The following is a 12,830-nucleotide window of genomic DNA, read 5'->3' on the forward strand; positions in this document are numbered from 1 at the left end:
ATCTCAGGGCAGTTTACAACATGTTGATGGATAACTGAACCCAACAGAGTACAAAAGGGTATTTGAATGAAGCTCTTTTTGCAGTAACTTCATTGAGCAGCTACAACAGAAGTCTACATCTACACTATGGTTTTGAAGGAACTGCTGTGTACCTCTACACCACAAACTTGCATTACTACAATAATTACTGATATATTATACACACACATAAAATATAGGGCATAGAACCTATAAAACACAAAATATATTCACATTTTAAATTGATGAATATAATTCTTACACAGTATAACAAACAACTGCTATATATTACTTTTATATAATAACTTAGATAAACTGTCATTCATAGAATCATGGGAATAGTAGCATTTTCAGGAGATCAAAATTAGGATTCTCTAACAACACTCTCAGCAAACTACCATTACCAGAAATCTTTAGGGGAAGCTAAGACAGCTGAACTGGTATAAAACAAGCACATATTTAAAGTGAAGACAAGCCGCAGATATTTGCATGTGACCAAAATTTTGCCTGGTCAATCCTCACATAAATCTAAATCTCTTTGTGCTGAAGGCAGGGCAACCCATTTGCCTTCAATGCCACCCAGGAATCAGCTGGTGCAACCCAAGAATAAGTGTGCCTCGAAGCAGACGACCGTGCAAGCGAGCAAAGTTACGTGCTGCAATAGCCCTTTAGATTCCCTGTGACTTTGCTTAATTGACTGAGCTCTGAAAATCTGGGGCATATGACTTTTCAGCTGCGGGCCGGAGACCATCCGATCAAAATCTGCCTTTCCTAAGTTTGCTATCTGTTGCCACAGCTGTGTGACTCTCACCAAAGCGGAGCCCACTCCAAGCCTCCCTTTGTGCCCTGGTAGACTCAAACGATTAGCCAGGACAGGTACATACATTACTTTGTGGAAGTGGCATTTTTTTAACCAGCTACATGAGGTGACAAGCTAACACCAGGTTCCCAAACAATGGCCATATTGAACCCCATTTTCTCCAGTTTGGCTGCAAAGGCTTTGATGTAAAAATAGGACACAATTTCCAAGGTATTGCTTGGCAGGGTAGCAGCTTCCTCCTTTCAACTGGAAAACAGGAGCTGACCCTCTGAATCAAAAACCCTCTACCCCATAAGCAAAAAGCAACAGCAGAGGGAGAGCCCTCTGTGGTTAACCCAATTACAGCCAGCAAGAAGGGCAAGAGAAGAAGCAGGTCCACCATTAAACAATTCCATTACAAATCAGTCTGTCCGTTTTGATCTGGTATGCTTAAAAACATCAACAGAACATCACCCCTCAAATGCTGTTTGGAACAGCATCTGCCTCTGCAAATGAATTAAGTACCACAATTCTCCAGCTTGATTTATTTTACATGCATGTTTCTAGGTCTCATGGTGGGAGCAACAAACAAGCTTTTCGGGGGGGGGGGCAACAACTGTGAGTCAATGAATGCTAAACAACAGCAGTACAGCAACGCCCACAAGCCCGTCCCTATAAACTTTGTGCTTGTTGCCCTGGGTTCCTTCAGTAGGAAGGCCAGAATAGAAATTTAATTGCTAGTAACAACAACAGTAACACCTCTGAAGATGGTTTGGAAACTTCAGCTGGTGTAGAATTTGGTAGCCAGGTGTGCCTCACTGTGGTAAGATGGTTGGAGCGTATGACACCGATGCTGGTCTGGCTGCACTGGCCCGACTCAAAGTGTTGATTTTGACCCATAAAGTCTTAAATAGCTCAGGACCGCACTAACTCAAGGACCACCTCTTCCTAGATGAACTGACCGGGACCTGAGATCAACATCTGATACTCTTCTACGTCTGCCTCCTCCACGAGAGGTCCAGAGGGTGACAACATGAGGACGGGCCTTTTCTGTGATGGCACACCCACACTGGAATGTTCTCCCCCAGGAGGCTCAACTGGCACCTTCATTGCATCTCTCTAGGCGCTAGGTGAAAACACTCCTCTTCAACCAGGCCTTTGGCTAGTCAACAACCTATAGCCTTTTAAATGTGCTTGGGGGAGGGGGTGGGGGAGGGGGTGTTAATGGTTTGTTTCTCTTCTTGTTTTTATTATGTATTTTGTTTGTGTTTTTATATTATATTGCTATGCTGTGAACCCCCCTGAGAGCTTCAGATGAAGTGTGGCATACAAATTTATTAAATAAAAATAAAACAAAACCAGTAGGAACAACAAACATGAAATAAATGGCAGATCTTTAGGTCTGGGCAACCAGCCTCTGGACCCCAGGCTTAGTTCTTGGTATCATGCAGTAGTTTGGGGAGATAAACTGAATGTCCCAGGTTCGAGTCTCAGCCCAGATAGCAACTTACTCAGTGAGTTAGAAAAACCATTAAATTTCAGCTACACCCCCCCAAACACATGAGAATAATAACAACACCCTATTCTGCAGGGCTCTCATAAGAAGAACAGACGCTATCTTTATAAAGCACTTTGAGAAAGTGCTACGTATATACTAAGTGTAGAACCAAAATGGCGCAGCACAAGGCTGGAGGATCTCAAGTCAGGGTCAAAGGTGGCCTGCTAGGGCCTCCCCATTTCGCCTGTGAGGTCATCTTGGTCAAAGTCATGCTTACCCATTCTACACTTGCTGCCATATATGGGGCAGATAAGAGCAACACTTCAAAGGAACAATCAGGAGCTTAATTTCCCCATTGTTGCTCTGCAGGAGCAAGGCACACTCCCACTTCCCTCTCCCAGCATTGCGCTTTGAAGCAGCTTCTCACTGCTCCTTTAAACTTATGAGAATCATGAGTTTAATGCAGGGGTCTGCAACCCGTAGCTCCGGAGCCGCATGTGGCTCTTTTACACCTTTGCCGCGGCTCTGGGGCGGATACTAGCGAGGGGAGGAGGCGCATTGTGCGCCCCGACACTCCCCACTGTGGCGGGCTCTGTACTGGCTGTGATGTCGCATGGGGGCGGTGCGTGCGTTAGTCATGCACCGTCCCGACGTTACCTTCCCGCCCGCTGTCAGATCGCGGCTCCGGAGATATATTTGTTTTAAATGTCGCAATGGTTTTGCGGCTCCCAGTTTTGTTTCCTTTGGAAACGGGTCCAAGTGGCTCTTTTTGTCTTAAAGGCTGCAGATCCCTGGTTTAATGGAACACCACAAAGCAGCTTCCCAAAAACTTTCAAATAGACCTGCACTGCTCCTTTAAATCTCCAATTTTCCCACCCTGTGCTTTGAAGTCCCAACAAATGGGGCTTCAAAGCACAGCATACCCAATGTCAGGTGATTGACAGATGGGTGACCTCTCCCACCTGCCAAATTTAGCTAACCAGGAGTGGGGAGCCTCAACTCAGCCAGAAAGCTCATCAAGTGACTTTTTCCAGTCGCCACCTCTCAACCAAACATATCTCACAGGGTTGTTGTGAGTACAAAATGAGAATTCGAGACCAGGGAGAAGAGTCGGTGAAAGAAGACTGGAAGAAATTTAAAGACTATTTACAGAAATATTGTAAAATTAATGAATGCTAGAAGGATGTTGGATAGAAACTAAGTGGTTTCCAGCTGTAAATGTTTTAAGAGATAGGAAAAAAGGTTTACAAAAGGGTAAAAGCTTAATGGTAAGGTTTTGCTCAACTAACAAACTGAAGTTGAATACAAAAAAGGGAGGTACGAGGAGGTCCGGGGAAATAAGTGTAAGGAAGATATGTTATGGAAAATCAATGTGTTTTTTAACTGTTTTTATTTTGTATGTTTCTTTTTATTTTTCATTTTTACTGTTATACTTTAAAAACTTTAATAAATATCTTTTTTTAAAAAAATGTTGTGAGTACAAAATGGTTGGGAAACTACTTTGAAAAAGTGTAGTACAAAATGCAATAAATAAATAAGAATTCATTATGAGGCAACTAATAAACATCAAATTAAATGACAACTTATTTGTTTAAGGGGTGTTTATCCTAATAATAGGTGTTCATGGAGAGCCAACCCAGTTTAACACCCTATACCATTGCGGTTGCATATTTTTGTGAAAGTTAATTGCTCAGCAGATCCTATTCCCATCTTGTTTTCATCACTAGGTGTGTGGCCTAGTGGTTAGAGTGTCAGACTCAGTCCTTGAATGCCAGGGTTCAAATCCCCACTCAGCTGTGACACTCACTGAGTGACTTTGGTCCGGTCACTGTTTCTCGGCCAGACCCACCTCACACGCTTGTGGTGAGGATAAAATGAAGAAGGAGAAAGTCAAGTACACCCCTTTGAGCACCTTGGCAAAAAGGTGGGATATAAATGTAGTAATACATAAGATGAATAAGAAAACCCCATTGGAATTGTGCAAAAACCCCAAAGCAACAACCCAATTAAGCACTCGGTGCAATGAGGCAAGAGCAAAGGTGAGCTCCTCCTGTTCTGCCCTCATTAAGGACGGTGGGAAGTCATCTGTGAAGGGCCTTCCCACATGTGCTAAAGGTACCACACCATAAATCAAACCCCTGAGGTTAAGGAGAAGGGTTTCTGGTGCACAAGGGAGCAGCTCCAAAAGTGGGGGGGGGGGCAGAGAGAGAAAGACAGCAGGAGAGGGAGTAGAAGACTATCCCAGCAGCCTCACCTTCTCCCTTCTGGGCAAGACAGCTGAAATAAGTCAATAACAATCTTTTTCAAAAGCCTTGGGAACTGCTGGCCCAATCCGAGAGCAATGCAGGAGACCAGGAAGCTGTAACACAGAGACTCCAAGCACATCAAAAGGGCCTGAGAGAACAGAGATGCTATACAATACCTGCCTCAATTATTCAGTTTTGCAGGACCCCCAAGGAGGTTAGTATGGAGGAGTGAGCGAGGCTGAGCTGGCTCTGTGCATTTGCAAAGGCAGCAAAGAGTTTCGAAAGATGCAAAACGTTTACAAAGGGGCTGGGCTGTCTTGGTTTCCTTACCTTCTGCACCCCACCACGCCTTGTGCGAGGGAGGGGGCACTCTGCGGATCCCACTCCGCTTCAAAAGGCTCCTGTGAGCATTGGTGTGCTTCGCAGCCAGTCCTCGCTACGTGCCACTGCCGTTACTTAGAAACCGTTTGCGAGAAGGTTAATTCGGGCCATGTATCGGAGGAAGCACATGTCGCGGTCCCTGGAGGCATAGCAAGCAAGCGAGGCTGCAGAATTTCTGCAGCGCAGCCAGCAGAAGGTAAAGAACTGACACACACCAGTGGGAGAGGCGCTCAGCGACTGCAAACAGCACTTTAGAAAGGTCAGAACTGCAACACGCCATCACCTCCCCAGCAACGATCTTCTAACTGTTTACATCGATTAAAAGGGAAGGAAAATCAGAGATGGCAGAAGCGCTGGGGAGTCCTAGAGGGTGGGACCAAGCTAAGCACACAGAAGCGCACCTTCGTAAGCAATGCAGAGGTTACATTTTTGGCTCTAACGGGCTCTTCTTTATTAAAAATAAATTGTAAAAAAATCCCCCAGACCTTGAGGGATACTTACATATAAAAAGTAGCAGGGTTGTTGTTTTTTTGCTTTTTTAAATGTCAGCTGTCCCTTTTGCCGTGGGAAGCTGTCTGCATGAAAAGATAGCTGCAGGGTTCAGAGCTGACTTTCATTTTTAAAAAAATTAGAAGTTCATTTAGTACCATTTCCAAAAATGTAACAGGGGAGGTCTCTGCATCAAGACACAATCTAAAATTCAAAAGGCAGTATATGAAGAGGTAGGAATTGGAGACTGAGAGCAAAACAAGGGAAATTAGGTTTATTAGCAGTGGGGGAAGGGGACTAGCTTTGGCCAACGCAGCATGACCAGGCTCTTCCTACTTGTACTTGGGCTGGACATGCTGCTTGCCCACGACTAAACACCCAGATGCCCTTCACAGCCTAAAAAGAGGGTCGTCCTGGGCAAGCACAATTCTGGGTTAGCTCCTGGTTCAAACCTTGGAAGCCTTACACCAGAGACAGGGATCCTGCAGCCTTCCAACAATATTTGTAGGGTTGCAGGTCCACCTACTTGCCTTCCTGAGGAGTACTAGCTTCTACGTGAAACGTCTGTAGGGTCAATAGCCGGCATAAGCAAAGTTTATTCCCTCTGCTTAAAAGCCACTGGGCAAAGAGAACAATTCCACCTTAACGCTCTCATCGGGCACAGTTCCAAGCTCTTTGGAAAAGAAGTCTGTGAAAGAAGTTTGGTGTTTTGTATTCCCTGGCCCACAGCCACCTGAATATCTCTGGCCAGCCTCCAGGGGGGTTAACAGCTTCAGTATATTGTGTAAACGTATGCTGCACGTAGATTAAAAACCCCAAAGCCAGGGAGTGGCTGGCGGGGGAAAGGAGAGAGATAAAGGCAGCGGAGATATAAGAGAGGCCAGCTTTCCTGAGACGAAGCTGGAGCCAAGAGAGAGACAAAAGCATGTCTGTTAGGTGGTCACAAACTTTTATCGCAGGTATTACATTACACAGGAAGCCTTTTGACTCATCCAAAAGCCAGGATCAACATCAGCAGAGAGCTTGGCAAAGGGGAACGGAAAGAAGGGGACCAAGTAGGGCCGGCGGTTCAGATGGCAGAAATAAAACAGAAGGAGATGCCCAGGAGCTGAGGAGGAGCAACCCTCTTGCCTTTGCCCTTCCAGTCTAGGAAGAGATTCGCGCTGGCGGGTTTGGATGGAATGAGGCAACCCCAGTAAACAGGAACAGAGGGTAATTTCATTTGGTCTGCATTTCAGAGAAGAAGCTTAATTCTCAGTTCAAAGGTTTATATGTGTGTTGGTGGTACAATGTGATCCATGGGTGCTTGGTCCATGTCTTGAGTTAGCACATCCCCCAAGCTGCTGGGCGTTCTGAGTTGCACTGGGTTACAGAGCAAAGTTTGAGTGTACGACTTGCTAAGTCATTCACCTTCCCTTTGGTTCAAGAATACAGAGATGGGTATAATGGTCTCTAGGGCATTGCCTTCATTATGTTCTTGTATGCATGGGGGTCCTGATGCAAATCCTGATGTTGCCCTGTTTGCTGTCAGTGAGAGTCCGGGGAAGAGGCTGTGAGTTTTACAGAGCAGCGTTAGCTAGCATGGTGACAGTGTTAGCGGATCTCTCTGTACCTCTGTATCTTTACTACAGAGACCAGAAGATCTGTATATAGTAGATAGCAGTGTTCAGCTTTGTCTTGTGTCTGGAGACCATAAACACTTTGTTACTTTTAGCTGTGTGGCAGAGGAGTTTTCCTCTAACTGGGACTCTGGAAGAAGCTGTTGTGCTGGAGCAGGAAATCTCTGAAGACGCTGCTGAGACATCACAGTGGCTGAGGTATGGTGAACTAACAACCGCCTTCCACAAGTCACCAACATGTGCGTCAGAGGTGCTCTGTAACTCAGTGGCAGGAGTTTGCATATTGCATGCAGAAGGTCTCCGGTTCAACCCTGGCTGGCATCTCTGGTTTAAAGAAGGATCACAAAGCCAAACTGGCTCCCGCCCGATACTACTGGGCTCCCAATTCCCACCAGCCCCAGCCAGCCTGGCCAATGGTCCAGCCCTTTGTGTTGGTCTCATAGAATATGCGGAAAGGGTGTGGCTCTGTGGAAGAGAACCTGCTTTGCGAGCCGAAGGTGCCGGGTTCAATCCCTGGCATCTCCAGCTAGAGTTGGGAATGCCTCCTCCTCTCTCAATCCCTGGAGAGCTACTGCCAATCAGTGTAGACAACACTGAGCTAGGTGGACCAAGAATCGGACTGCATATGAGGCAGCACCGGTGGTTGACTACCCCTCAGCTAGAGGGAGAGGGAGAAGGACCTGTTGTGAAACAGCTTCCTATATTCCTACTCATACTTTGCTCGCCACAGTTCTTGGTACCTCATCCACTTGGGTTGAGGTGGGGCAGGGGAGAGGGAATGGTACATAGTATTTGGGAGTCAGGGGTTGAGGGAGAAGGAAACCACCAAGGCCAGCAACATGCTTCTCAAGCATTTAAATAATTCATCCAAACACTTTCTTGCAAGCTCACAAGAGAAACTCTGAAGGCTAGGGAGCAGAAAAGGGACGTGGGGATAATTTTTACTTGAGGGGGTTGCCAGCTGTGTTTAAAAGGGGAAAGGGAATCAAGCACCCAAGAAGACTATACTAGTATGTGGCCACCTTGGCAACTCGCTGCATACCTTCAGCATGAAGGAGAGCGTATTACGGAGAAGAGAAGGCAAAAAGGTCAAAGAAGGAGAGAGCCTCCAAAAGCAAGATTTTAATAATTGAAAACAGTAGAAATGCAATCCTTTTATAGCCCAGCTCTTACCGGTGCAGATTCATTAGGGTCACTCCAGGCTAAAGGCATTTGAAGCTGTAGCCCAAGGAGGAGTTGGCAGCAGTGGGATTGCAGCACCTGGCTTGGAAGCAGAAGGTCCCAGGATCAAACCCTACTGGCATCTCCAGGAGGGGCTGGGAGAGACTCCTGCCTGAAGCCCCCGCGGGAGAAGAGCTGCCACTCCGTGTGGACAATACAAAGCCAGGCGGCTCTTCAGATGCTGGACATTAACTTCCACCAGCCTCAGCCAGGATGACATGAGCTGGAATCTGACAATGTGTGGAGGGCCATGGGTTTCCCATCCTTGTGTCAAAGATCCCATGCTATTTGTTTATTAATTTATACACTGCCCTGGCTACATGCCAAAAATGACTTCAAAGCAGTTTACAACTCTAAAATCAAGATATAATTAAAATTAACAATAGCCATGCTTAATTAAAATATACAATCAAACTATCAATCAAAAAGCCCAACAGTTTGGAAAGAACAGCTAGATCAATAAAATCAGCTCAGGGGACCACCTGCCTAAACAGATGAATCTTCAGGAGCTGGTAGGATGCCAATACTGATGAGGCTCCATCAGAGTTGGCATTCCGCCAGCTCCCAAAGACATACCTGTTTAGGCAGGCATTCCCCTGAACCCAATTTCTGCTACAAGGAAGGGAAAGGCCTCTCTCTGCCTAAGGTCTGGGAGAGCCACTGAAAGTCAAAACAGTGTCAAAGCTGGGCTGGACTCACTAGAGGCCAGATTTTACATTAAGACAGCTTCTTGTGTTACCACCACAGCTAATGTACAAAGTCACAGTGAAGCTCTTTAAGCCAAACTGCATCTTGGTCTCCCAGGGAGCTGAATGCAATGATTTAGAAGCTCCTGAAATTGCAGATGCAGGAATGAACTGGGGCATGAAATTAATTTTAACTGTGCACTGTTAAAAGGCAGAAACATTAAACATCCAGGCATTGGTTACGTGGATCAAAAGGGCACACTGTGCACAGGAAGAGAGGACAGCCTTATGGGGCCAATTGTTAAGAATGACATGGCAGAATGGAGACTCATCATCACATCTCCAGGCCCAAAAAAATGCAACAATGGCGTACCTTGGTAGCAGTGGAAGAAGAGGAGAAGGAAGGAGAGGGAAGGAGTTTCTGGGCTCAGAGGCTCTCTGAGCAGCCTCAGAATTGATTGCATGACTTCAATAGCGGGTGGGCTACCTTCCGAGGGTAACATTAGCCATACACAAGAGTATGCCCATTAAAACTGGTGGAGATGGCTAACTTCACTGAGTAAAACGTATTTGGATACAACCCTATGGTTTCTTTCATTTTAGTTAAACACACAGAGAGACAAGTTCCTAGTCCTTGTTAGTTGTGCGGCACTGAGACCGCAGAAGCCAAAGATAAGAGGCAAAAGGAGGTTGGGGGCTGGCAAGGGCTTCTCGCAGTCTTCAATGCTGTTTCTCAGTCCAACTACGGCCTTAGGCTCAGTGGCAGAGTATCTGCTTTCCATGCAGAAAGCCCTAACCTCTCCAGGTACGACTCCAGGTACAGCAGGTGGAAAGCTGCTGCCAACCAGTGTATGGAAATACTGAGCCAGGCAGACCTGTGGGCTGACTCGATATAAGGCAGCTTCTGGTGTTTGTTCCCCTCCAGGTTTGCTGTGCCAAGTCTCAGCTGCACAGGGCCACAAATGCCAACCCAGCAGTCCATTCTGATTTTATCTCCTCACTCACTGGCTTGGGCTGACAGCCTCCGGGCAGCAATACAAGCCTGCTGTGGCTGTTCTTAGGGCGATGGCTTTACACTCCCTCCTCTAGCTGCACTGTGGCTGAGCAGGCACGGGACAGTCCTCCAGAGGGGACCGCAGAGGATATACATTGCCATCATGTTCCCCTCAGTGCGTTCCTGAATGCCAGGGCAGCCACCCACAGCTGACAAGAACCATATTTAAGCTATCCAATGAGGTGAGCCACTAGGAAACATGCAAGGACTGTGAGAAATGGCCTTTAAATCCTGAGCTGCACCTATCAGGGTCTGGAGTAGGGGGGTGGGAAAGGGCATGCACACTGCCTCAGCACCAGCATCTCAGGGTCCCAGGATATGGCATGAAGCAGGGGTCAGCAACATTTTTCAGCTGTGGGCCGGTCCACCGTCCCTCAGACCATGTGGTGGGCCGGATTATATTTTTTTGGGGGGGGGGTTGAATGAATTACTATGCCCCACAAATAACCCAGAGATGCATTTTAAATAAAAGGACACATTCTACTCGTGTAAACACACGCTGATTTCCGGACCGTCCGTGGGCTGGATTGAGAAGGCGATTGGGCCGGATCCAGCCCACAGACCTTAGGCTGCCTACCCCTGGCATGAAGGCATAAGAGGCTGCCACCCTGCTAAAGCTAAGTGGGTGTGGATCTGGTCAGTACCTGGTATATGCCACCTTGGGATCTATGATGGAAGACATGAAGAATATAAATATAAGAAATGCAATGCCACACCGAAGACTACCCTGGCCAGCTCTGGCAGGGGAGCCTCCTGGGCAGCATGGCATCTGGTGCACCAAAAGAACTCCAATACTGTCTCACATACACACTGTTTGAAGGGGAAGCACTCAAAACCTGGGAACTAGAGAACTTTGGCAGGGGGCTGGTTTGTTCCTTCACCCCACCTCCCCAGTCTTGGCTGCAGTGAGATTTGAAATCTGTAGGTCCACAACAGGAGACCTCTCCCACCTCCTCCAGCTGGTGATGCATGGCAGAAATAGGTTTGCTTATTCTGGATCAATTCCTGGATTTTATGATCTTATTATTGGTGGCGTAACATTAACCCGCAGCACCCAGAAACGCAGGAGGTTGCCAACAAGTCTACTAGGCCTCCCCAGATGAGGCGGAAGAAAGGCCCTCACAGTTGTCCTTCTCCCATCATGGAAGCCCAACCTCCTTCTGCCCACTGCTGTGTAAATGTCAGCATCCAGCCCAACAACTCCCAGCCTTCCAAAAACACATATTGGGACTCCGTCAGCCATCCCAACCCAAAGCTAATAACAAAACACCAGGGAGAACATTAAGAGTCCCCACAATAATGAACAGGTCCAGGGAGCATTATAGCCAAAGCAGGGCCAGCACAACTGTTAAGGAAGGCGAGGCAGCTGACTCAAGCAGCAGAAGCTGAGGGGTGGCAGTGGCAGGAAGACAGAGATGAATCTCGCATGCAGCCTGCCATGTGGCCTCTGTTAGCCTGATGCTCTCAGTACGACTGAGCGTATTGTCCTGTCACTTGCCAGTTCTGTCAGCTTCTGTACATGGAAGGTGCCACCCTTTCCTTTGCTTCAAACACCAAATATGTATCAGGAAAGCCAAAATATTAATGTAATGGTGGAACCAGAACAACAGAGATAAAGCACAGTGCTCCCAGCTCCCTCCCCTCCCCTCCTCTCTGTCTGTCTGTCTGTCTCTCTCTCTCTCTTTTACACACACCCTTTGCTACAGTTTGGCTAAGTCTTCCAAAGCATGGCACTCAGTGGACTCCGTTGGACAACAACTCTCATCAGCCCCAGCCAGTATGGCCAGAGATCAGTCCCAAACATCCAGATGTGGGAGTTCTAGTCCCAAACATCCAGATGTGGTCAGGTTGAGGAAGCCTGATGATCTACACCAACTCAAAACCCACACCTGATCTGCTGTAAGAGCTGCTGTAAGATGACACACTGTGGTTGTGGTCTCTTTGGGGGAAGGACAGGAAACTAGACTTAAGTTGCAAGGCTTCACTTCAGGATAACTTCTGGATCAGGTTGGAATTTCCGACCTGAACACCAAGGGACCTGGCCTCACTCCCCTCGTCCCAATCTTCTGGCTGTGCTGACCAAAGCCACCTTGCTCCCATGGCTAGTGCAGGATCCTCTACAGACATCCCAAACGAGCTCTGTGCAAGTGCAGAATCCTGTTTGCTGAACTGCTCAGGGATGGTGAAAAATGCCACGAATCTTCAGGTCGTTTCAAATCTCCCATCCAAACACAGGCACACGAACGTCCCCCAATTCCCTTCTCATCACACCCCTTCCTATTTTCCAAAAGCGGATTCCCTCCCTCACCTTCCACAGCAATTACCCACAACACTCTAGCCACCCCTGCTCCATCTCTCCACTGACTCCAAATGACAAACCACTTAGGACATTTTGCTGCTTCAAGCCTCAAAAGCAGGAAATGCAGCACGAGGGCAAACAGGAGAGATGTCCCCTCCTGCTTTTCTGTCTCAGCTGCAGAGGAAGAGATTTGAGGTAGGAAGGGCAAAGAATCTCTTTCTCCCCCTGCCTTAATCTCACTAATGCACAGACATTTGAAAGGAAGGCGGGGAGGGGGTAGAGAGAAAGAGATGGAAGAGGACTTTATTGCCATGTACTTACATTTTAATGTTCTCATGGTATTGCCTTGTGTCTGAGGGCTGGTTGTAGAGTGGCTGAAAAGGAAAAGGAAATTTGAAGTGTAAATCACAGCGTGGGCTAGCATATCATAATTATGGAGCGCTGACAGCAAGGCACCCTGTACCGCTTATGAGCTTTGGCTCCCCGGGAGCTGAAGGCACGCTAAGTCCCCACAACTCCA

At 47.2% G+C, this 12,830-nt stretch overlaps 1 protein-coding gene across 17 annotated transcripts in view; it reads right to left on the bottom strand.

Annotated features, from left to right (window-relative positions):
• NCOR2 (nuclear receptor corepressor 2) overlaps nt 1-12,830 on the bottom strand; it is a 392,573-nt gene that overhangs the window by 192,374 nt on the left and 187,369 nt on the right. For all 17 annotated transcript variants that reach the window (XM_082203742.1, XM_082203745.1, XM_082203729.1 and 14 more), the window contains exon 8: nt 12,632-12,684. In XM_082203742.1, coding sequence (XP_082059868.1) covers nt 12,632-12,684 — 53 coding nt within the window. The remainder of the gene's footprint in view (nt 1-12,631; nt 12,685-12,830) is intronic.

The sequence above is a fragment of the Podarcis vaucheri genome, assembly GCF_965113315.1.
Source record: "Podarcis vaucheri genome assembly, chromosome: 16".
Classification (NCBI taxonomy): domain Eukaryota; kingdom Metazoa; phylum Chordata; class Lepidosauria; order Squamata; family Lacertidae; genus Podarcis; species Podarcis vaucheri.